The 26,392-nt window shown below is 36.1% G+C and overlaps 1 protein-coding gene across 1 annotated transcript in view; it reads right to left on the bottom strand.

Annotated features, from left to right (window-relative positions):
• Positions 1-993: 993 nt before the first annotated feature.
• Positions 994-26,392, bottom strand: part of LOC107748975 (espin-like) — a 70,659-nt gene continuing 45,260 nt past the window's right edge. Inside the window, exons 12-18 of the mRNA XM_016564014.1 lie at positions 23,876-24,107; positions 17,905-17,996; positions 13,066-13,413; positions 2,996-3,075; positions 2,567-2,575; positions 2,414-2,425; positions 994-2,278 (exon numbers count right to left, since the gene is read on the bottom strand). Coding sequence (XP_016419500.1) covers positions 2,131-2,278; positions 2,414-2,425; positions 2,567-2,575; positions 2,996-3,075; positions 13,066-13,413; positions 17,905-17,996; positions 23,876-24,107 — 921 coding nt within the window. The 3' untranslated portion in view covers positions 994-2,130. The remainder of the gene's footprint in view (positions 2,279-2,413; positions 2,426-2,566; positions 2,576-2,995; positions 3,076-13,065; positions 13,414-17,904; positions 17,997-23,875; positions 24,108-26,392) is intronic.

Below are 26,392 nucleotides of genomic sequence, written 5' to 3'. Positions count from 1 at the left end.
ATCTCACACAAAATCAGTACGTTTGTATTTCTGTACATACAAATGAGATAGCATTAGTGTGTGCACTTATGGCCAGACATAAGATGTGGGGGTGCTTTATTCATTTTATTTTTTAATATAGTGGTTTTCTGGTAGCCTACTGTAATGGTAAAATAATAATAATAATGCACATTGCGCCATCTGCTGGTAAAGTGTGTCACTACATAAGCTAAACCATTGAAGTTGATTCTTCTGATTAAGTGAGGGTAGTTTTATACTTTTATTTTTGTAGTATGATGTGAAATTAACCTTTCTCTAACCGTAAAGTTAAGCTACTGTCGATAATAAAAATAATTATATATATATATAGAGAGAGAGAGAGAGAGAGAGAGAGAGAGAGAGTATCATATATATATTGACAAACTCAATTCAGTGATATTTCAACATATTGGCATTTGTAACCTTCAGTCCTGTACTTGTGTTTATGTACCGTCAGCATAAATAAAATAAAAATAGTAAATTCTATTAATGAATGTATTAAATTAATTAAATTGCTTATTAAATGAAATATATATTCTATTATGTTATGCTAAAATATAACATGAAAAGAACAGTTTAAGCATGAGCAACTGGACTGTCACTTGATATAATGTAATATAATGTATTGGATGTGTTTTTGTGTGATGTGTATTAACTCTTTCACAGGCACAAATAGTTGTTTCGATTTTTATTACATTACCGTTGCCACTGGGAAAATGAAAGTTTACAATAGTCTGCCTATGAAAGCTAGGCTGAAAACAGAAAAAAACATGTAACTGACCCTGATATCATTGGCCAATAAGAGTGTATAAGTATTTCTAAATGGAGAATTCATTAATAATTATGAATAGAAAATGTTCTAATGGCAATGGCGTTCACATCTTTGTTTTCAGCATCATTATGGCATCTGATAAACGAAAGCAGAATGTTCCCAAACTCAAGGAGGACCATGCTTATCACTTGTAGTAACCTATCTTTACAGTTGTACAGAAAAAAAAAAAAACACTCAAAATACATCAACTCTACCCATCGCACAGTGAATGACACAGGACAGACATATTATATACATGTGTAAATATGCACACACATATACTTTCTCACACATGCACACACACACACACACACATACAGATTCACATCCGGCACTTTTCTGATGTCTAGTTACTCGAAATACATTAACAAGCTACAGTAGCCAAGCAGAGAAGGAAAAGACAGCTTCATTATCGGGGAGCGCAGCATGGCTGAATACACTGTCATGATTGCATGACATCTTTCCCCCGCCAATGTAAACGTCCTGTAAATCTCAGCACAAAGAGTGACCGGGATGCTTTTACTTAGACCATCAGATGCAATAGAATATTTAAGACATTGGCTTCTCTTGTGCAATTATGGGGTTCACTATAATTTCATAATCTGTTTTCATTAGTGGTTGTTATGTAGGTCTGAAATACATTCTGAGCTTTGTTATTTGGGAAGACTTATTATAAATTGTGATCTCTGACGCCACCTTTTGGTGAAACATGTATATGTACAGTGCAAAGAGACTACTGGTAAAATGCTTATTTTTTTTTGCATTTGTTTCTATATAATGTATCATTTCCAAATTGCGTTTTTTATGTAAGAAACATAGATGCACCATAACACAAAGCGTCACTTACTTTATGTAAGAATACATTGTGCCATAACCCCTTTTCAGGACTATCATACTTAACAGATTACATAAAGTAAACTTAAAAAAAGCTTTCAAGCTGAGTACATGTGACTTCCTTGACATACATGTTCTACTTATAATTGAAAATATTACTAGAGATTTAAAATGAGATGCTAATGGGTCAGGTGGGGAACGCTGCAAATGATTTTCAAAACAGGTAAACAATGACCACAGTAAAAACATAAGTTTCATTCATTTTTTTTTTACCCTTTAACGGTACAGTGCATCTTCAGAGCTCAATAACATGTAGGATACACTGAGCCTCAGACGAAGCGCTGCTGAAGTGCTCATCGAGCATCGTCTGGTTTGTGTCTAAAGGGTCTGGCAGATTCTCAACAGTGTCCTACAGTTATACATCAGCAGAGAGCTGTGCGAGAGCGGAGGGGGTGACGGGGAGTCTACTACTGTTTCGCTATGTCGCCTTTCTTTAAAATAATCTGCCGCTGCCACGGCGCCAGCTTGGTTTCATCGTAGCCCAGCGTTCGTAGTCGCTCCAGTTCCGACTTCTCCTCGTTCTCCTTTTCCATTCGCCGCCGTTCCTCCTCTTTTCTGCAGGGACGAGGAGAAACAAGAAAAGTAGGTACATTCACGTTCATGCACATTAATACAATCCAAATGTCAGAAACAGGAACTACTTCTATCTAGAACTATCACTAGTACTGCTATCACTAGTCAGTGTCTTACCTTTTATGTTCCCTGTCCATCCAGAAGTGGATAAAATAAATAGAGGATTACATGTATGTGTTTACATTTTTGTACATTTGCCTACAAGGTACTAACAACAAAATAAAAAAAAAAATTAAAGAACACTACAATGGAAAATACGGTTTTACTTACATCTTATCACTTTGGTATTATAATCCACACAAGACATTGAAAGTAAAAGACAGAAAATTTACAGATTGGCATGGAAGAAATGTCAGGCATACTAAAGGCAGTTCTAGCTATCTTAATCATTAGTTATGAATGATATAAATAAAGCTATTACTCATATATTACTGATAACTGTAATATTACTAGTGATATTACTATTACTGGTATTTGAAATTGGCAAGCAAAACATTATGTTCATTCTTCAAGATAAACACTAAATTGAGTTATAAATGTGCCACATATATAATCAACTTTACCACAGTAGTTAAAAACTAGAATGTATAGAAAACTTGAGGTTGATGGTTGAATGAGGTTTACAGACAATAAACAGAAAAACACAGGAGACAGTAAGAGGCAAACAGAAAGACAAAGAGCTCTGGCTCTTTAACTCGCCTCTCTTCTTCCATCTTCTTCTTCATGATATCTCTCCTCCAGGCAGGCAATGAAGCCAAACGGGACGCCTCTTCTTCAGCCTGACACACACAGAGAAGATCAGAAAAGATTTTTTTTTTCACTACAGTGCCAAAAAAAAAGGGATACGAGTCTATAAATACAAACCACAAAACCAGTATGAAAACATATCTTCAATTGCGGAATACTGGAAACACTGAAAAGCTGAATAATTAAACTGATATAAACATAATTTGTCTGCATTTAAAAAAAAAAAGAACTAATCTTATCACCGTATAAATAAACAGGATTTCACTTCATAGGCCTACATATGAAAGAGAGTTTCGATCAGGAATGTTGCAGGCCATGATAAATGTGTACTGAACATATTCACAATAGCAAAGCCACTCTCACTATATTGCTTAAGTGCAGATTTGGGCTGTTATATTTAGAGGTGGACTCAAGTGCTTCAGTGCAAACATACTAACACCCAATCTTTGAAAAATGTCATGGTTATTGGGCCAAAATACTTTAGCATACTCCGAAAATGTAGACAGTTTCTTCTCTCAGACAGGCGGTGTGTGCACACAGTGTGAAAAGTGATCTTCTTCCTCCATTAGATGTAACTATAGCCCAGCGGAGGAGGCAGTCTTCTTCAGCTTCTCATTTCCCCTCAGCGTGGATTGATTACCTCAACTCCACATCACTGGTAACAGCCCGAGTATCTATGTAAACTAATCTGTGTCTTAATATTTCATTATTCCCCTGGGAATTATATGCCAAGAAAAAAAAAAAAAACAGAGGTAAAAAACTAGGAATGATAAAACACACTGATGGCATTTCTTGCCATATAAGAATCAGATTAAGCAATTAGGTGTTCTTCCATTAATAATGTAATACTGCAATGATGGGTTGCCTTCAGATTTTGACTAATAATTAAAAAAATGTAAATGACGTTCTGTATCAGCTCACATAAAAATATATATAATCTGTCCATAAAGAAGGCTTTACTGAATCTATAGAAGAGGCAAAGACAATCCATTGTTATTGAGTTGAAAGGTTTGTAAAAGTTACTAAAAACTGCATTTAAGAGAGATACTGCAAGACATTCTCCAACAGAGAGATACATCTATGCATATAGAAAAATATTCTGCTAAATCTCACGAAAATGATATATTTCACCTAAAATAAAAATTTTGCATAAAGAAAATACAGCCTATTTTTGTACCATTATACACTGTTGCATTATATTTATGACTGTTTCCCCCAAAACTGTCTATAGATATTTTAGAGTTTATTTGTCATTTTCATTCGACTCTTACTAACGAATCCTGTCTGGACACAATGATTGAAAGATAGATAGATAGATAGATAGATAGATAGATAGATAGTGTAAGGGTAAAAAATAAGCGTAATTTTCTTTATTCAGAATAAAATATTTCTTTTCATTTTGGTTATGGAAATATGACCTGAAATATAGCTCTGTGAAATTAACCCATTTGGTCACGCTTCATTTTAAGGTTCAGTTCTCACTATTAAGTAACTATTAACTACAACTTTTGCTTCAATACACTGCTAATTTGCTGCTTGTTAATAGTTAGTGTAGTTGTTAGGTTCAGGTATGGGAAGGATTGAGTGAGCTAATATATGGTCATGCAGAATAAGGCATTAATATGTACTTTATAAGTACTATTAAACTGCCAATATGCTATAAATAGGCATTGTTATAAGCAACTAGTTAATAGTGAGATGGTCACTATACCAGTGAGATGGTCCTTAAAATAAAGTGTTACCACTCATTTGATATAATCAGAGAGCTGTCACCTAAAACATTTACTTTTACCTTAAAATATACAACACATGCAGCAGAACAAAGTTTTAACATGGTGCTTATTTAGTATCTGCAATTACATACTTTTCCACTTGAAATTCTTCCAATGCTTGTGGAGATGAAATCACACTTAGACTACTGTCCTGCCTTCTTAAGGAAATGGCAGCTAAATGCCCTCTAAAACACAGCTTGAGCTTGACTCCAAAAATAGCTTTGATGCCATAGTTAACTCTCTAATTCTGATTTAACTCTTTAGCTAATTAACTTCATGGAACCTAACTAAAAGTTCATTATTTTGTAGAGCAATTAATTATTGTACTAAGAAATACTGTTAAATGGAAACAGTGGCCTTTATTAAAAGCTATTATTAAACCTTATAAAGGTGTTCAATCATTTTATTAAAATTATAATAGGAAATCACAAATGAAAATGAAATGAAAGTGTCCAATCATAAACTTTAGATTTATTTAATTTTGTAAGTATTTCTCAAAAACGAACAAACCATCAAACTGACACTACAAACGTGGAACAATATAAACGTCAATGTTAGGTGTAAAAAAAAAAAAAAAAAACTCTTATGAATACCAATTGCAATAAAAACCTTCTTAAGTAGAAATCCATCTGCTTTTCAAAACCTCTTGAAAACAACATTGCCAAAAACAATTGGTAAAAAAAGACAATCAAACTGAAAGATAAACAAAAGGGCAAGAATTCTAGCACATCTACAAATGTGTCATTGTTGAATGAATAAAGGCATTGATTATGTTCAGAAACTAAGAGTTGTGTGTTCTTAAATAACTCAAAACACGGCAAGAACACTAAGAGGGAGCACGTTCCTTCTTTTCCTAAACAACAATTCTGATCATTTCCAAATAATTATGCAACATGCAGAACAAACCATTTAAAACAGATGATATAAAACACATTTTAGCTGTAATTTATGTCTGTGATACTCTCAATTGTAAGTTATACAAATAAGAACGAACAACAGTTAAAAGTTACAAAATTTGAATGGCTTTTAATAAATTAATCTGAAAGAAATCAATTAATGAACAAAATGCTAGTTTTAAAAATGGTCAGAATACTTTTACATTTAATTTCAAGAAAATGTATTTTGAGCTTCATTGATGGATGATTTAAAGCAGTGGTTCCCAACCCCGGTCCTTGAGGCACGCCAAAACTGCACATTTTGCATATCTCCTTTCTCAGTCTGACACACCAGTTTCAGGTCTTGGAGTCTCTACTAATGAGCTGATGATCTGAATCAGGTGTGTTTGATTAAGGAGACATGCAAAACATGCAGTGTTGGGGTGCCTCCAGGACCAGGGTTGGGAACCACTGATTTAAAGCACTTTGAACAGACAGATATGACTGTTCAAATGAATTAGCACACTTAAAGCCTGTGTGTATTATTCGACTGTTTGAATCATACACACTCAGTGAAAAGTTGATATTCTGCTAGAAAGACTGTAAGCTTTCCGTCACTTCACCTTGTGATATGTAGTGCTATGATTTCTATGCATTTATTGTTTTATCTGCATGATAGCAATTTACAAAATAAATACATTTTACACAGCTTGCAGCTGTTTGTAGGCTTTTATTTGTCCCTGTGTATTTGTATCTCTAAAGCTTTTCATGGCTATTAAACAAATAGATAAATATTTCATTCAGCATGATGCTATTAACTTGAATTCTAAAACCATTACAGCTCAACATTAGATTGCTTCTTCTGACATTTCCGGCAGTGAACTGCCTCAAACTGCTTGCTGAACTGCTTAAAGCATCTCCTGGTGATTGTGTTTCATCCTTCAAATAAGTTGACCTGATAAGTCAGATGTCAAACATCTCAGCCTCCTTCTCTTTCCAGAAGGCGAAGCTTCGATCAATGTATCTAATAATTTCCTCATTGCTAAACTCTTTAAGTTCATAGATAAGCTTGATGGAGTCCTCATTGGGCTCCTCTTTAATATTTGCTGGGCTCTGTTCGTTCACAGTATTAATGCATGGGGCTTGTGTCTGGGGGCTTTCCGCTGTTGCGGTTGCTTGCGGTACTGTGTTTTCTGACTGTGGTGCATCCTGTGCTGCATGTGGTAGTTGAACTTCAGTACTACTCTTCTGTATTTCCGTATCATTTATAAGAGTCTCAGCTGAGTTCTCAGAAGTGCCCTGCTGGGTGGCCGTTGCAGAGTCGTCTGGGTGTTCATTAGGGACTTCTGGTGGTGAAACACTTGGGAGATCTGCATCGGCTGGAGCGTCTTGCGATATATTCACGGATGCCTGCAGAATCTCCGGAGGCAGAATGAGCTCAGCCGCTTCCAGTAGCCCACCGCCCTCCACAGAGTCACCGAAATACTTCACCTTGATATCTTCGAAGCCATCTGACCAATCGTGTTTCCCGCTCTCAAGGCTCTCCATGACCTCTCGGTGGAACTGGCGGATCACTTCCCACGGGTGACTGCCTAGTCTGTCAAACATCTCGTAGCAAAGCAAGTGGCGAAACTTCCGTTCAGTGCGTGACATGTTCATCTCCAGAAGCTGGAAGTAGCCTAGCATGAAAAGGTCAAGGGTTAGACTCTCATATTGAACCGGAGACCCATTGATGTGGGGAAGGAAGTGCTCGGGCCAGTAGATCATCTGAGCTCGACTGAGTCTGCGGATTTGTCGCGTGGGCACCTGGCTCATAATGGTCCTCCAGTGGCCAAGAAGATTTCCCACCACCTGTCTCTGTTTCATGAAATACAGCAGCTGGTCATCCTCCATTTGCATGGTCCCATCTGGCTTAGCTAGGTTGTGATAATACAGGGAATGGGAGTCGTTCTCCTCAACACTCAGAGTCTTCCCTCTACCTGAGCACTTGTAGGCTTCAGTCATTGTGTACTTTCTCCAGTGCTCCAGGAACAGAAACACAATCCTCTCCTTGCGCATCTCGATGCACTCCTGGACGTAGCTCAGGTCCGTCTGTACTTCTAGACTGCGGGTGAGATGCTCTGAGGTTAGTGGATTCGTAGGCTGGTCATGATGCTCTGAGTCAGATGATCCAGGCCCAGTGTATGTCAAAGGTACATGGGACTGCGTTATAGGTTCCTCATTCACCAATGGTAAATCCTGATCTATCGGCGACCCATCTCCGGCTTGCGAGAGGCTCTCACTTAAAGAGAACAGCAACTCGTCCTCCAGGATGGGCTCTGAGGGGTAGCTGCATTCACTAACCGCCGGCAAGGACCTCGTCCGCTTGTATATGCGGTTTGCTTTGTCGTCCTCGTACTTTGACTGGCTATGAATTTCGTAATTGGCTTTCAGGCTCTTCACAGACACGCCACACTGCTTAATCTCCTTCTCCACCTCCTCTCGAGTTGAGAATGATTGCGATCGGCCAATGCTTCCAGAATTTGAGATCCCCGTCTGGCCTTTTCCACTCTTCAGGCCTTCGTACGTATATCCTTCATTGATCATTCCCAGAATATCGATCTCCTTCCCGCCCAAAGTGGCGAGCAGAATGGCCATGCTTTTGAGCAGCGTGGAGATCTTGCTGCACCAGGCAGGCAGGTCTTCTGCTTGCCCATGAACCTGTTTGGGGTTGACAGAGAAGTGGTCTTGGTTCAAGGCTGCAGACACAGGTAGGAGTTGCTTCAACTCTTGCTCCAGCTGTTCCAGATCTTTCTCCACCTCTGTCACTTTGTGCATGACCTGGAGGTTCTCGATCTGCTTCTCAATGCGGACAAGGTCGTCCTCTGTCATCAGTTCCCCAAAGGGACCCAGTATAGCATTGTGCACGTGTGAATAATGCCAGTCTTGGGCTTGATAGTATCCACTGGCAGCAAACTAAAGTAGGTTCAGAGGAGGATATAGAAGGGAACAAAAACAGAGGTGGGGTGCTCTTCAGCTTGTAGATCCAATGCGTTACATACACGCCTTTAAAGCCTCTTCACCCCAAACGTTTCAAACTTTACATGAATTTAGTGGTGCGATGATACTGCCTTGATTTGACTGAGTTGACTTTACTTGCAAAAGAAGCTTCAGGGAAAAAAATTTAGCTGAGTCTGGCAAGACTATGTGTCTTGAGTTTTTGTTAGGATCTATTAAATATGTGACCTCGGACCACAAAACCAGTCATAAGGGACAATTTTTTGGAATAGCTGAATAAATAAGCTTTCCATTGATGTATAGTTTGTTAGGATAGGACAATATTTGGCTGAGATACAACTATTTGAAAATCTGGAATCTGAGGGTGCAAAAAAATCTAAATATTGAGAAAATTGCCTTTAAAGTAATCAAAAATTAGGTTTTGATATATTTACGGTAGGAAATTTACAAAGTATCTCCATGTAACATGATCTTTACTTAATATCCTAATGATTTTTGGCATAAAAGAAAAATCGATAATTTTGATCCATACAAAGTATTTTTGGCTATTGCTACAAATACACCCCAGCGACTTAAGACTGCTTTTGTGCTCCAGGGTCACATATATTAAAAAATACTCTGGGTTGTTTTTAAACGATTGACTATGGACACAATCAGTGACATGCTGTTGAATTCTACAAACAATAATTTCAATGCAATCCTCAATTCGTAAAAAGGAGCATATTTTCAGTAAAACACTTACTGTGGATGTATAGGCAAGCGGATTTAAAAGCTCATATTTTTTTTGTAAAAGCACTTGAATACCTCATTAGCTACTATTTGAGCTGTGAAGTTGCCTAAACTGTCCTTTTGAGTTGGGACTACTTGGAGTTACGAGTTACCACCAGCATAATATTTGTGGATAGAGTTTGCATAACTCCGCTCCATGTAAATACGTTTTGTTTATGCTTGGAGTTGATATGTTATGTCTCTTGCTGATATGCTTGTGCAGATATCAATCAAACTGAGGTTATATTTTTTGTCATAACATGAATTAGAAGATTTTGTACAGAGAGAGGGTTGGTAAGCAATTCTGTAACAACACTTTCATGACACCACAATGTTAAAGACTTATGGCTATAATACTGAAACAATGTGATAGCTATATATTTTGGAGTGCTGGCCACTTGTTTGCTAGTCTTTCATTGTAAGTGTATTTAAAGTAAGTGTTGTATATTGTAAGTGTATTTACAGTATGTTCTAAATTTAATTCCTGTAATTCCACAGCCTGCCATAGATGCTGTCCATATAGACATTCATTTGAAAGTTACCCAGAAGTTTCCTTTAAGTGTGAAATTCATGTGTACTTTATCTGTCAATTATATTTAGCTCATGTTTCCAAGGGACTTGACTATATGCACATGATCTAAAATAATAAATAAATAAATACTGAGACACTTTCAGGACGTTAACAAGATGTATGAAGGTATAAGAAAAAAATAAAGCGCTTAATGAGTAGAATGAGCAAGACGACCAACTGCACTTCATGCTGTAAGCTCCAGTTGCAGTGTGAAGGGGCTTTGCATCACACCACTGAATCCCCATGTAAAAACTTAGAGCTGTCGTGCACCATCGCCAGTAAGCCACATTCAACTAATACTTCCTTAGTAAATGTCAAACCCACTTAGGCTTGTCTTGAGATGGTCACAACAGCCCCAAATTAAACACTGCATCACTCAACACACAGTAAAGGAAAAGCCAACCAAATGTCACACTGCAAAACACTTCCTTGAAACCCCACACTATGAATCCCAGACCAAAACTGAAGAATGAGTTTTATTTTTGGCTTTCAGACGGAGACTTACCATAAGCTGAAACCAACCTTGTCTGAGCAGTAATATTAAACTCTTAAAGGTCTAGTTTTACAAATCAGAGCCAACTGTAACTGTAACAACTGTGTGTTTGTTTTACCCGCCATTTGACTTTGCAGTCAAGTACATGCCAGAGGGACACATCGATGTGTTCACAATAAATAAACATATATATGAAAGAACAGAGTAGACAGCAAAAGGGATTCGATAATGCCATCTAAGGCAAGAATAAGTAATCTGGCCTATTTTACTGGTACAAGATGTCATGAAAAACAATGTTCCTTGGACAAAATATGTACAAATATACCACTCTCACAATATTGTTCAGTCATTGACAAATAATATCTCACCCCAACACTAATTCTCCATCCTTGCATCTATTAACAACACATTTCTAAGATTTATGTGCTGACAATTCCTGCTAATCCGAAAATGGATTTATGAAATGATTCAGAGCTACATAGATGTTTGCTCATTCGCACCACACTGCTTTAGTTACCCTCAGATATCATAAACTTATCATACAATTTATCATTCATGGAGAAGTGAAAGATCACATGCATAATGTTTGCAATTAGCTCTTGCATATAGTTTTTAAAACAGAAAACTCAAAAATCCCCATGCAGACACCCACTGCTCCACTATCCTCCATGTAGACAGATCAAACCTCAATTTCACAGCTATGATTTACATTTGAAATCATAAGCATTTTTAAAATCTAAAGAGGTGATACTATAGCTCACACTGCTAAAACTACAGGAGGATAGCGCTGAGGTCAGAAGCTGAGAAAATGCACTCATTTCCATTTATTCATTGTAAAAGTTAAATTGTTACTGAGTTCATTTTTAGAAACATCATTGTATATAAACATTTAAAAACAACTGGGTATAACTATGAGACTGGTTATGTTCAGAAGGGAAAACTAGCTTAAATATGATTATTTTGTATTTTAAATGAAATATTATCTTAACAGCTTTTAGAAGTCTTAAAATAGCTTATATTACTTTAATTCATCACAACTGAAATGGAAGGTCAATTAAGGTGCATTGTATGTATAAAGACAATTTGCATACTGTGCACATAATACATCTGCTGCAGAAACTGTAGTATGAACAGTAGTATGTTAGTATGCTATTCCGAACATTTTAGCAATTATTTAACATACTTAAGGACCCCATGAAATGCCTTGACATAATTTTCTCCCCTGCATTGATGGATATCTTACTGAAACAGGAAGTGGGGCAATATTGAGGAGTTTTTCCCTGGTTTAACATCCCGAGAAAAAAAAATCCACAGCTTGCACCATTGACAAAAGAATTAATAAATATACCAGCAACTCCCATCGTAACCACTAAATGGTTGGGAAAGCACATATATGGAAAAACTTTGCAACCACAGACTCACGGTAACACTTTAGTTTAGGGAACACATATCACTATTAACTAGTTGCTTATTACCATGCATATTACTAGCATACTGGCTGTTTATTAAAACTTATTAAGTACAAATTAATGCATGACTATATTTTAGATCCCGTAACTATGGAAACCCGTTTCTGCCACCAAAAAAAAAAAAAATTTAAAAAGGTAATTGCAGCTATTTATCCCAAAATTCTGATTTGTTGTTTTTTTCCTCAGAATTGTGAGATGTAAACTCGCAATTGCTAGTTATAAAATCAGAATAGTGAGTTTATGCCAGAAATGGGCTTCCATACTTAAATACCTAAACGTAACTACTACAACAACTACCTTACTTACTATCAATAAGCAGCAAATTAGAAGTTTATTGAGGGAAAACTCTTAGTTAATAGTGAATATGTGTTCCTTGATCTAAGGTGCTACCAGACACACTGATGAACTATGGTTTGCTTCTTTCTAATGCTAGTCAGAGGCACATATCATTGTTTGGGATTGGGCTTCTTCATTCTAAGAAGCATTTTATGGGACAAAAATTTGTCATCAGTCTTTTTTTTTTTGTTTAACCAGATAATAAAGACTATTTTGTGCGTGCATGTGCATTTTGTCGGCTCTTAGGAATAGCTAGCATATAAATTACCTTAAAGGAATAATTCACCCAAAATGAAAATTTTGTCATCATTTACTCACCCTCATGTTGTTCCAAACCTGTACTGATTTCTTTCTTAAGTTGAACACAAAACAATATATTTTGAAAAATTTTGAAGAACCAAACAGTTGTTGGTCCCCATTGACTTCCATAGTAGGGAAAGAAATACTATGGAAGTCAATGGGGGCCATCAACCAGCATTCTTCAAAATATCTTCTTTTGTGTTCATCATAAGAAAGAAACGTATACAGGTTTGGAATGACATGAGGGTGAGTAAATGATGACAACATTTTCATTTTTGGGTGAACTATTCCTTTAAACGCATAGACTCAAAGCCACTAAACTCCAATTTTGATTCGTGGGGTCTTTAAGTATGTTCTGAAGCTGTAGTAATGTTGACATTTTGGATAAGAGATGCACTGCCTCAGCTTATGTTTAAAACACCCAGCTGCTTCATCACTCACCTTTCTCTTGTTCTCTTCCTCCTCCTGCATCTTCACTTGTAGTTTCCTCACCATCACCTGTCTCTTCCACTCTGGGATGGCTCGGCCCTGCTCGTCATGTGTGGGCACCAGACTCTCTACGTCCACCACGCTGGACTTGCTCTGGACAGCAGGAGTATTTCCGTTGACAGCAGTTGCGAACTTCTCGCTGCTCTGTGAGGTGGACAGGTTCTGGGGCGACCCTCCGCTGGTCGTGGGAGCGGGTGGAGTGGGTGGGCAAGCAGGCGGTGGAGACTCTGGCTTTGCAGATTGGGTGTTGTTGGGCTGGGGTTTTGGCAGAGGCTCTGGCGGCGATGACGGACGTTCCCCCTGAATGTCAAAACGATCAATCAGAATAGAATGTTCTAGACAAAAATATAGACATGGTCACAGCTGGCTTGAATAAAAAAAACCCTCTTAAAAATACAATTATATCAATAATTCTTTGTAGCATCTAATGATCTCATCTAAACAACTCTCATCTTATAAAGAATAGGGTTAACTTGCAATGAGGATAATGATTTGCACTGTATATGACTTTATACAGTGCAGGTCGTTTCAAAGTAGCTTTACAGTGCTTAACAGGAAAATAATGATTCAATGATGCAAACAGAATTTAGTTCAGCTCTAGAGAAGCTCTGAAAAGACAATGGTAAACAATAATGAGTCAGTTGAAATCAGTTCATTGTTGATTCAGTTTGGTTCAATAACTGTGTAAAGTCCATCAATTATGAAACAAGCTTAATTCATAGATAGATAGATAGTTAGGTAGGTAGGTAGGTAGATAGATAGATAGATAGATAGAGAGAGAGAGAGAGAGAGAGAGAGAGAGAGATAGATAGCTCTGGAGAAAACAGTAATTTCATCATCGAGATGAGTTCAGTTCTCATCCACTAGTGTCCGTGCAGTCCAGTGAATAATATTTCCAGATATTAAGTGATACATTATTGGCTGCATAAATGTGATTGTTTTTTATCTTACAGACTTTTTAGTTCATTTTTGTACAATAAACTATTTTTGATGTGTCTGCTATACTTATCAAAAACCATTTTTCACTGTTAAAGGTTCTTGAGTTGGTTATGGTTCTTTGGAAATTAAAAATACTTTTTAAACAATGCATCACAGGTTCTTGAGATCAGTGTATTAGTTTCAGGATTCTTTAGAGCACCGATACATTAATGATTTTCTAAAGAACTAAAGAACAAAACATTCTTTGTAAAATAAAGTTATTGTTGGCATTATGGTATGATTGTGTTCACAGTGTTCTGGAATGACCATAATTCAGAATTCCTAATAATGAAAACTTGTATTTATGTCATTACTCTGCCATTTAGGAAAAATTGAATATTTAATTTTGTTTGACTGTTTGACTGAGTTCTTTGTCGTACACTCTCAGAAATAGGGTACAGAAGCAGTCAATGGGGTGGTACATTCAAAAGGTTTTCATTTAGCTACTATGTATACTATAGCTACAAATATGTACCTTTAAGATACTAAAATGCACGCTTTAGGGGTAAATAAGTTACAAAGGCATACCTTTATACCGTCCCAGTGACAGCTTTTGTACTTTTTTTCTGATGATGTAATTCATTTCTTGAAATTCTCAGCAAATTAAGGTAGCTAAAAAAGATTTGAATGCTCCTCTGTCATTTCCTCAATTGCGTAACTTTAATAAATGCGATTAATCGCATCCAAAATAAAAGTTTTTGTTTACATAATATATGTGTGTGTGCTGTGTATATTTATTATGTTTATATAAAGATACACACATAGAGCATATATTTTGAAAATATTTACATGTATTTACTAGTGCTGTCAAACGATTAATCACATCCAAAATAAAAATTTGTTTACATAATATATGTACGTCTACTGTGTTATATTTATTTTGTATATATAAATACACTCACATGCATGTATGCATTTAAGAAAAATATGTTATGTTTATATATTAAATATTTTTTTTAAATATAAATTATATGAATATAAATATAGACATGTAAATACATGTAAATATTTTCAAAATATATACTGTATGTGTGTGTATTTATATACATATATTATGTAGAAAAAAACTTTTATTTTGGATGCGATTAATCGTTTGACAGCACTAGTATTTACATGTATACATTTATATTCATATAAACTATATATATAAACGTTACATATTTTTTTAATATATACATGCATGTGTTTGTATTTATATATACATAATAATTATACACAGTACACACACATACAGTATATTATGTAAACAAAAACTTTTATATATTCATATAAACTATATATATAAACGTTACATATTTTTTTAATATATACATGCATGTGTTTGTATTTATATATACATAATAATTATACACAGTACACACACATACAGTATATTATGTAAACAAAAACTTTTATTTTGGATGCGATTAATCGCGATTAATTGTTTGACAGCACTAAAATAAATAAATAAATAAACCATACTAAGATGGCCTCTTAGCTAGTTCCATTTTATTATTTTCATTAGTTTTTTCTTAGCTGGTCTTGTTTGCTGGCTTTAAAGAGGTTTTCTATAAGCTAATTAGGACTAGACCAGTTTGCAAACTCTGCGGTATTTTGGAACAAATGAACTGTAACGTGGTAGAAACTAGTCAAATTAGAGAGATCGGCATCTGCATTTATTTGATTGAAAATACAGTAAGATTGTGAAATATTGTTACATATTTAAAATAACTAATTTTAAAAATTCTAATAATAGAAAAATAGTTTTCTATTTAAAAATATTTGTAAAAATGCATTGCTGTGATCAAAGCTGAATTTTCAGCATCATTACTCCAGTCTTCAGTGTCACATGATCCTTCAGAAATCAGTATAATATGCTGATTTGCTGCTCAGGAAACATTTCTGATTATTATCAGTGCTGACATGGACAGGTTGTGTGACATGCCCTAATCCTCGAAAACCATTAGCAAAACAAGAAAATATGGCCCAGATTACAAATACACAATTTTGCAACTGTGTGCGCTCACCGAATGAGGTCCAATATATATATATATATATATATAAAAATTATTCAACTCTGAAGAATCTAAAGATTTCTGACAGCACTCAAAATGTTAGCAGGTATATTAAAGTATTTAATCAAATAATATGCAGGCAAATATTGCTGGTAATTACTATATTGAGGCATATAAATGAAAATGATTGTATATCATTCCTCCTTGTGTTCGTTTAGCCACTTCAATGTAAATAAGCATAGAAAGAAAATAATCAAAAAGCTGAAAATATCAAAACATAATTTATAATATTTTTAGATACTTTGCCCAACATGACCTAGTTAAAATAAATCATCATATAGCTTAATACAAACGCAATGTACGTTACCTTCGACCTTGACTTGGCAAATCTTCATTCATGACCTGTAGCTAAATATCACTTTAATATAACTTAAACAAAGGCAATCAGAAGAACTTGTGCCTGCATATGAGCAGAAAAAAGAGGATCAGGATGTTCACAATAGCTGTGCGTGGCGAGGAATGATGTGGCGTAGGATGAAGGCGCTGCGTTGACGGCACAGCAAGTCAATAAGGCCGCCCACTGTTTACACACCTTTATACTCATTCATTAAAGCATGACTCACTATACGCAGACTAATGTCAAAACATGCCACTTTAATAGATGAACTGCTTGTAAACTCAACAGTTTATTCCAAATTGAAAGTGGTTTTAATTCCACATGGATTTTTATGAGGACGAGTCAACATGAAATAAAAATTCACACCATATTTACTTAATCTTATTGTGCATGGTTCACCGGTGCATTGTATTTCTCAAAATTAACTTTCATCAAAATATAATAGCTTTCTCTGTGTCTCTGATGTCATCAAGCCCTCTTAGTTGTCAACCAATCACCTGGCTTCATTCTGGTATGCCACGCCCACTTTTTTACAGCCATTTACAAAATAGAAAAGTTCCATCCTGTGGTTTTTATCGCCGTTTCACTCAGAAAACAGTGTTGGGGGTAATGTGGGTTACGTAATCGGATTACTTTTTCAGGTAACTAGTAGTGTAACACATTACTTTCAAATTTACAAGAAAATATCTGAGTTACTTTTTCAAAATTACTTTGTTTTCCCATTTATTCACTCCTGACTCCTCTCCTGTCCCGTGTTGAGTGAAATCGAGAGTAAGGTGCAAAGTTTCTTCCTTCAGCCTGAGGCTTATTCATTTAACTTTTGGTGTGAAAGGGCATTTATAGTTGCCAAAAATAAAACTTTTTAGGTTTTTTATTATTAAAAAATACAAAACAAGCCCAGCTTAGGTGACAAAGAGTAAAGCAAAAGTCATGTAATACATTACTTTCCATCAAAAGTAACTAAGTAACGCAATTAGTAACTTTTAACGCAATATTGCAATGCATTACTTTCAAAAGTAACTTTCCCCAACACTGTCAGAAATACGTCAGGCTGTGAATGTCATTTCATGTTGACTTCACTGTATTTGTGGATAAAGTGGTTCAACGACCTCACTCGCCGCACAATTTCATCAATCAATGTAGCTACGCTATATAAACAATCACAGCTGATGTGCCAGAGTCCCCGCAGCATCTGGGAATTCTGTGGGATGATCGCAACTGGGATCACAGAAAAATCACGCTGGGTGCTGTGGTTTCTTTGGCTATCTGAACTAGTGAGAAGTATAAGTGCATGGTAATATTGAAAATACTATAGATTTACTTCAGCTTGTGGTCCAGTAGCCAAATAAACGACACACTCGGTTCTCTCGATGAAGGGAAAGAGAAGAATTGGAGTAAAGAACGAGACATAAACACAAACACACACACACATAATGAGGCTGGGGGGAAATACTTACTCTTCCTCTGCCGGAGTGTTTCTGGAGCAGGGGTGACAGAGGGAGACAGATCCCTTTCTTCATGAAAAGAGAAGAATATGGAAAGCCAGAAAGTGTCCATGCAAAGCAGAGAGAGACAGATCCAGGCAGACAGGTGTGGTGAAGACAGACGTAGACGATGAGAGGATGACAAATACAGGAAGGAAAGAGAGGAGATGAACAAACAAAAAAACCAAACACAATGAAACACAATATTGTTTTGGCAACCTGTTCGCCTCTTTACTACATACAACCATGTAGTTGTGCCTTTTTTATTTTTAAACTTGTGGTCAAGGGTGATCTATAGGTAACTGAGAGTCGTATACTTGCGCTGAAAAAATTTGTTTTTAAAATCGGTAAAAAATAGAGCAAGGCTAAATGATATACATGTCATGTGTATATGTTGTCTTTCATTTACTAACTGCTTGTTTTCTTACAAAAAAAAAAAAAAAAACTAACACTAGCTTTTCTAATCTTGTATGTATTCTATCTATTTGTTTTCTTTTTATTTATTATACAATTAACAAAAGCAAAAAAAGGCCTCTAACACTAGCTTCTCTAATCTTTTTCTATCTGTTTTCTTTTTATTTATTATATAATAACTAAATAAAAACCTTGCTACGTGTACTGCATTAAGCTAACTGAGACTTGTTATAGCACTTGCGTATCATTGCTCTTTTGTTGATTTTGATTGCTTCTGTTGTCCTCTTTTGTAAGTCGCTTTGGATAAAAGCATCTGCTAAATGACTAAATGTAAATTAATAAATACAACTTTTGGCTGGTAGTGTATATGCAATACTAAATCGGTAAAAAATAGAGCAAGGCTAAACACTAGATGTTTACATTGTCTAAAGTGCTTGCTTATATAAAACTTGCCTTCAAGCTGCTTATTTAGTTGCTATGTATTTGTTATGCAGTTGCTAAGGTGTTCCGAGTTCTTTTAATATGTGTAGGGTATTCTAAGTGGTTGCTAGGTCAACTTGGTAGCTTCTCATGTATTCAGGACTGTTACTAGAGCGTTGCTAGGTGGTTGCTTTTTTGCGTTGTGAATGTTACAATGGAATTGCTAAGTGGCTGCGAGGATGCCTTGGGTGGTTTCTAGCAGGTTGCTATGTTTAGGGGCTTGCTTACTGGCCCAAGCCATTTTTACCCGTTTTATCATCGGGTGGGTAAAAAATAGCTTAGAAAAGAACTTGCACACCTCTTCTCAACCAGTAATACAATATGAACAAAAATCTGCATTATGAGTCACGCAATAAAGTTTAATACATAGGGTTATGAGTACTACTACCGGTCAAAAGTTTGGAATATTTATTTATTTAATTTTTAAAGTCTCTTATGGTCACCAAGACTGCAATAATTTGACTAAATATACAGCAAAAACAGTAATTTTGTGAACAATTTTTATTTATTTGAATATATTTTAAAATGCAATTTACTTTTGAGATGCAAAGCTGAATTTTCATCAACCATTACTCCAGTCTTCAGTTTTATTTATTATACAATTAACAAAAGCAAAAAAAGGCCTCTAACACTAGCTTCTCTAATCTTTTTCTATCTGTTTTCTTTTTATTTATTATATAATAACTAAATAAAAACCTTGCTACGTGTACTGCATTAAGCTAACTGAGACTTGTTATAGCACTTGCGTATCATTGCTCTTTTGTTGATTTTGATTGCTTCTGTTGTCCTCTTTTGTAAGTCGCTTTGGATAAAAGCATCTGCTAAATGACTAAATGTAAATTAATAAATACAACTTTTGGCTGGTAGTGTATATGCAATACTAATAGTGATGCTTGTCTCAGCAAACAGCACTTACTGGATCTTTATCATCTTAGCTGCCTTATATATGATGATTGAATTAAGAGATTCCTGATTTCACCTTAAAACCTTAAAACACCTATTTTTGCAAGAGAAAAAGGAAATCAGCTGGCCAGCTAGAAAGTGTTGGGCTTTCTGTTTGTGTATTATTTGCAGGCCACAACAAATGTGCAATAGGACGGTGTAATTCCACAGCCAGCGCTACATTTCCCTGACATAACACTGAATTGTACAACACATCACGGATATTGTTTTGTCCCGAAGACATGTCAAGTATCCCTTGGAGGAAGAACAATTAAGTAAATGGCAGAACACAAAACCGATTCAAAGTAACAATAGCCCATGCGCATTAATTCGTAAACAGACTTTGGAAGGAGCAGGCCGCCAGATCTCACGTTAACAGTCTGGAACTTTGTGAGATTTACCCTGTGGCTGCAGGGCGGTTCTGGGGCTTGGTCCCCCTAAATATATATATATATATATAAATAAAAACATCCCCAGCTGCTAAATTCAAATCTGCGTTCGCTGGCTGGCACAGAGCCAGAGACACATATGTTTTTACAGCACTGTGCATTATAACCAATCACACACGATTCTGTTGAGTTTATGAATGCAAGGACCAATCAGAGGCGTTCAGATGAGTCACCACTGAAACACGCTGTTTTGTTCATGTGCGCGCTGGTGACTGATTCTCTGACTAATTCTCTCATCAGAAACAACAAAGTGAAGATGTACGAATGTAAGTAAGATATTAATTTCACACTGTAAACAGCTTTAGAGATTATTGTGGGAGTTTTTGAGAGTGCTTAAACTTGCTAGACTGAAGTGAAAATGTTCTTTGATAATGTAAACATTCTTTGCTCTCTTGCTGTACAATGAAAAAAGACGGATTTTTATGCAAAGTTAATAGATTACACTATTAGGCTACTTTGCCCATCGCCCATTATAGATCAACAAACGTCTATTAAGGTGCAAAATGCATTTACTTACACATATTTGAGAATAGCGATGTTTCATGATATATGTTGGGAATATTTCGAATAAAAATTAAAAATCATTAATCCCTGCTGAAAAAAACAATAGACACCATTACAAAATTTGTAATGGTTTTACTGGTTATAATGGGACTTGTATTGGTTTTGCTGGAAACTGCAATGAACCCTGTGGGTATTTACTGGTAAATGGTCGTCTTCTATTGGTGGCTTGTTAAATCCAATAAATCCTAATGGAATATGTCCCAAAACACACTACAGGAAACATTTTTTTGAAGGATAAAAGTTGATGGTTTGTAATGTTTGTAATGGTATTTGTAGTGGAAACCATTAACATTTTCTGTGATGGTTTTATTGGGGTTTTTTCCAGTAGGGATATAAGCCTATATCAGTTATACAGTGGTATTGTGGCTGTTGTGTGTCACATGACAAGCATGAGTGCCCCCCTTCACTCGAGCCCCCTCAAAAATAACGAGTGCATGATGCCCCTGACGCTACAATACAAAATTATGTGTCAAATAAATGAAACATGTTGAAACATTCATTTTAGTTGAAATTGTTATAGATTAGTTCTAGGGATCGCAGTAACACATGACATGGTGAAAAATGACTGAATGAATAATACTGAAAGTAGGTTAAGATGAAATTTAAAATTGTGCCCCTAAAAGCACAAGTGGCCCCTGTCTGGCCCCCAGTTACTGGTCTAGAACCGCCCCTAAGACTTCCATCTTGTGCTTGCGGAGAGCCCTTGGTGATACTGAGAGTTGGACTGAACATGGACAGGTCTACTGATATCCACAACATCTGCTTTAAATAAACGGTTTAGGTTTGCAGACTAAACAGCATGAATATTTTACATTGGATGTTATATTGGTTGCACATTCACCCATGACTGAAGATCTAAGCAAATACTGATACATAAACCGAAGTTTGACACCAATGCACTCACACCATTCATGTGAAATATTTTCATATTAAATATTTAAATACTTTAAATAAAGGGATATTCTTTGTTAGGTACAACTTACAATCTGACAACATCTGACACATACTGTCATATTACCACATACAATCATTCAATTGCCGATGTTTGACTTTAGATGATTGCATTATTACTTGAGAATGGCTTTGAAGGACTGTTTTTAGTCCAAACTATTTTCTGTGGTAATCAGCAGCATGTCAAAGATGCTATCAATAGTATTTAACCGAAATTTAGCTTGTATTTAGTATTTAGCTTTAGGAGTAAAAGTACATCCTGGATTTTGCATGCTGGCCACAATTAGATTCCTTTAGGAAGTTTTAACTGTACTTAATAAGGCCGTCTTGTTCCCCTGTGTTTTAAATCTTGGCCTAATGAATCATCAGGTGCTTATGAAGTTTGTTTGCACTTTTGAGAGCTTTTAAAGGCTTGCATGCATGAAAATTGTACAAGGGTCAATTGACTTTTAAATATCAGGTTTCAAAATATCTACTGGCTTTTATAAAAAAAAGTTGAAAGTAAAGTATCATGTACACTACCGGTCTAGTGTCTTTGTTCACGCAGTTATTTGATTGAAAATACAGTCAAAACAGTAAATATTGTTACATATTTAAAATAACTGTTTTCTAATTAAAATTATATTTAAAACTTTACTCCTGTGATCAAAGCTGTATTTTCAGCATCATGACTCCAGTCTTCAGTGTCACATGATCTTCAGAAATCATTCTAATATGCTGATTTGCTGCTCAAGAAACATTTCTGATTATTATCGGTGCTGAAAACATTTTTTTGCTGCTTAATTTTTTTGTGGAAACTTTGGGATAAGTAAGTGTTCTTTTGAAATTTCTATCCATCAAAGAACTTAAAAAAAAATAGTATCAGAAAAATATTAGGCAGCAAAAACGGTTTACATTATTAATCACTGAGCGCCAATAGTAATTGACAATAATTGAGCACCAAATCAGCATATTAGAAAGATTTCTGAAGGATCATGTGACACTGAAGACTGGAGTAATGATGCTGAAAATGCAGCTTTACATCACAGGAATAAATTGCATTTGATAAAATATTTATTTTAAATTGTAAACATATTTCACAATATTACATAAGAAACTTCTTTTTAAAAAAACATAAAAAAATATTAATTATTCCAAACTTTTGACCGGTAATGTATTGTGTGCAATCTGTCAATGCAGTGGCATAACAGGGATGTATCTGTCCTCACTTTGTGACACTAATACTCTGCCCTCCAGGGATAGGAGAAGATTAAAGGGGTCATACTACGAACAAAGGGTCAAACGAGTGAAAGGGTTGAACGCATAACCCCTAAGCATTGTTTCACAGATGAAGAGGTCAGTCGATTATAACTTAAGGCCTTTACAAGTCTTAAGTGGTGTTCACATTGCCAGCGGTTAAATTCATAAAGGTCGGGCCAAATCTCTGTGCTGTTAGGCTAGCAGGTGTTTCTCCATCAGCGTATCCAACTGTATCAGGTGGCAGATCACTGTCTACACTCGCGTCAGTAGCTGCCACACTGCATCGCTGCTCATTATGCAACCTGATTTGCATAAAGCTGAGCCGTGGTCAATGTTGTTGCATCGCAAATGGTTGATGTCGATCACACCACCTCAAATCGCTAACTCTCTCCCTAAAAGGGTAGTTTTAAAAAATGGTTTTAAGTCAGTTACTTATTCCTATCTTTTGCTGTAGTGTGTCAGTAGGAAATATCAGTTTAATTGTAATAATCCAGTGAGATTTGTGTCTGACAACATCTGACAATCTCACTGGATTATTACAATTAATGGCAAAATGAATGTTTGGAAATGTAAACTGATATTTCCTACTGACACACTACAGCAAAAGATAGAAATAACTGACTTAAAACCATGTTTTAGCCGGTGCACGAGTGAAGATGCTAGTGTTCTAATCATTTTGGCCACCACTGTAACTGCAACAGCAGGCTTGTGTTGTGCTTTCACATTCTCACTATTGTGTTACATGGTGTGAAATATGCAATGAAAATTAATCATTTCAATGCACGACCTCTTTAAATGCTTCATACTGCCATTTGCCTAGAGAGTGCAAAAGATGTGCTTAAGCAGAGTATTGTGGTGATCAGTACTCACTGCTGGAGGAGGAAGACATACGGCGCTGGGCAGGGGCCGGTGCGGTGGTGCTGGGTGGAGGAGGAGGAGGGGGCAGCTCTGATGGAAGAGGTGGAGGAGGAGGTGGAGTCGGGATGAAGGTGCTGGCGGGTGGGGGAGGAGGTGGAGGAGGAAGGGGTAGATCCTCTGTGTTTCCCGTCCCGTTCTCAGGAGCAGGCGCTTTGTCTGCTGCTTCCTCCAACAGTGCAGAACCCTGTCGAGAGAACAGGTAAGAGTGCAGCAGATTTCGATGTTGAAATATTTACTACTGGTTTTCTAACAGATGACCCAACAATGAAAATGCTCACATCATGCAATCCTGGATGCTTATGACTTTCTTTCTTCTGATAAACAGCAATTGTACAAAAAGAACCTCTCTGTGAGTCCACATATTGCAAGTGAAAAACACATACAGCCATGACAGTGTGACAATAATATGACCCCAGTAGATGAATCAATGTTTTTTTAGAGTGAAACAAGAAGTGTGTGTAAGAAAAACACAAATATTATAAACTTCGAATATACTTTTCCACTATAAATCATCAATTCAGACGAACTGTCGTAGTCACATTTATGTCAAGCTTCATAACATGCTTACATTTACATCAAACACACACTAGATCCTCTCTTGAATGTGCATATGAAGTATGTCCGGAAGCAATTAATTTTTTTATACACACCCATAATTTCGCTTCCGAAGACACTGATTCATCGCCTGCGGTTGTCCTGATGTCTGTGTGTGCTTTCTGAAGCACCAACATTCTGGTGCCCATTCACTTGCATTATATATGGATGCACAGATATATATTATTTAGCTAAATTTCATTTCTAACGGGACGACAACAGCAAGTGAAAATTAATTCAACTTTCTCTGATATATTGGTCACAAATGTTGGAGCTCCTCAAGGCTGCGTAAGTTCCCCCCTTCTTTTTACACTATATACGAATGATTGCAGGAATCGGTACATAAACAACTACATTATTAAAATTCCAGATGATACAGCTATACTTAGTTTGCTGACAAATAATTCAGATGTCGGCATGTATAAATCAGAGATAGAAGGGGTTGTGCAGTGGTGTGAGGAACACAACTAGGATTGTGTAGGAATTATATATGTTTTGGAATGGTGTATTTTTTTTTTTTTGTATGTTTGATCTGCTCTCCCGGTTGCCTAAGACAAATTTCTCCTAAGGGAGACAATAAAAGAGAAACTTAAACTTAAATTTAAAAATCACATTTTGGACACTAAAATGGTCATAGGCAGAATAACATTACAAATACACTTCCCCAAAACACTTAATCTGACCAACATGCCACCCACTGCGCCCCACCATATGCATTGCAGCTGGTAATGTTTTAATGTAAAAAGCCTGAACTAGTCTTTTCTTGTAATACATATTCCCACTCTTTTATTTGCAACTTAAGTAGATTGTAGAAACTTTTGGCACCAGTGGCCTCTATCATCTTCTTACAGTATAGGCTTATGATGTTTTTGAGAAACATGAGTATGACTTTCTTTCTTGCATGGAACACAGAGGTTTAGTAGAATGTCCTAGCTGCTATTTTCCAAATAATATAAATATACAGGGACCAGGAATGTATGTGGTCACCATTCACTTTTTAAAGGGAAAACAGCAGCTTGGACATTTTTCTAGATAACTCCATTTGTGTTCCATGGAAGAAAGTAAGTCATAAAGGTTTGATATAATGGGGTTGAGTACAGTATGGCAGAATTTGGTAACACTTAAGTACAGGGACCAATTCTCACTATTGACTATTTTATTATTAACATATTGACTGTTTATTAGTACTTATAAAGCACATATTCTGCATGACCATATTCTACATCCCTAATCCTACCCAATACCAGCAAATAGCAGCAAATTAGGAGTTTATTGAGGCAAAAGTCGTAGTTAATGGTTTGTTAATGGCGAGAATTGGACCTTAAAATAAAGTGTGACCCAGAATTTTCATTTTTGTGTGAACCACTCTTATAAAAAAAAGGAAAACCAAATTTGTTATCCAATTAATCATTGTCGTCTAGAAGAAAAAAAAATGCTATGTTAAAAAGATATTCTTTCCCAAAGTATTCTGTCCTATGAGTCAAACTGCAGTTATAATAAGATAACTCTTATTATAAGAGTAAATGGACAGTTCAAACACAATACTGCTAGGTCCCAGCCGTCAGACTTACATAACACAACAAAGAAAAGACTGAGCACTGTTTACCCAGCAGCCCAATAAATGCTGAACTGCAGTGCTAACAAGGCTGCCACACCTTGCATGGATTTGTGTTGTAATGTGACAGGTGAGGGAGTGAAGCTAGCTTGATTCAGACTGAAGAGAGCTGGCTGTCCCGGAAACAACTGCTTTCTGTTTGGCAACCATACTATTGATGGTCCCCATTGACTCCCATATTATGAAAAAAAAATACTGTGGAAGTCAATTGGGACCATTAATTGTTTGGTTACCCACATTCTTCAAATTTTCTTTTATGT

This window comes from Sinocyclocheilus rhinocerous, unplaced genomic scaffold, assembly GCF_001515625.1.
Source record: "Sinocyclocheilus rhinocerous isolate Xijiao unplaced genomic scaffold, SAMN03320098_v1.1 scaffold470, whole genome shotgun sequence".
Classification (NCBI taxonomy): Eukaryota; Metazoa; Chordata; class Actinopteri; order Cypriniformes; family Cyprinidae; genus Sinocyclocheilus; species Sinocyclocheilus rhinocerous.
The sequence above is the reverse complement of the archived record's forward strand: the minus strand, read 5'-3'. Positions and strand labels throughout refer to the sequence as shown.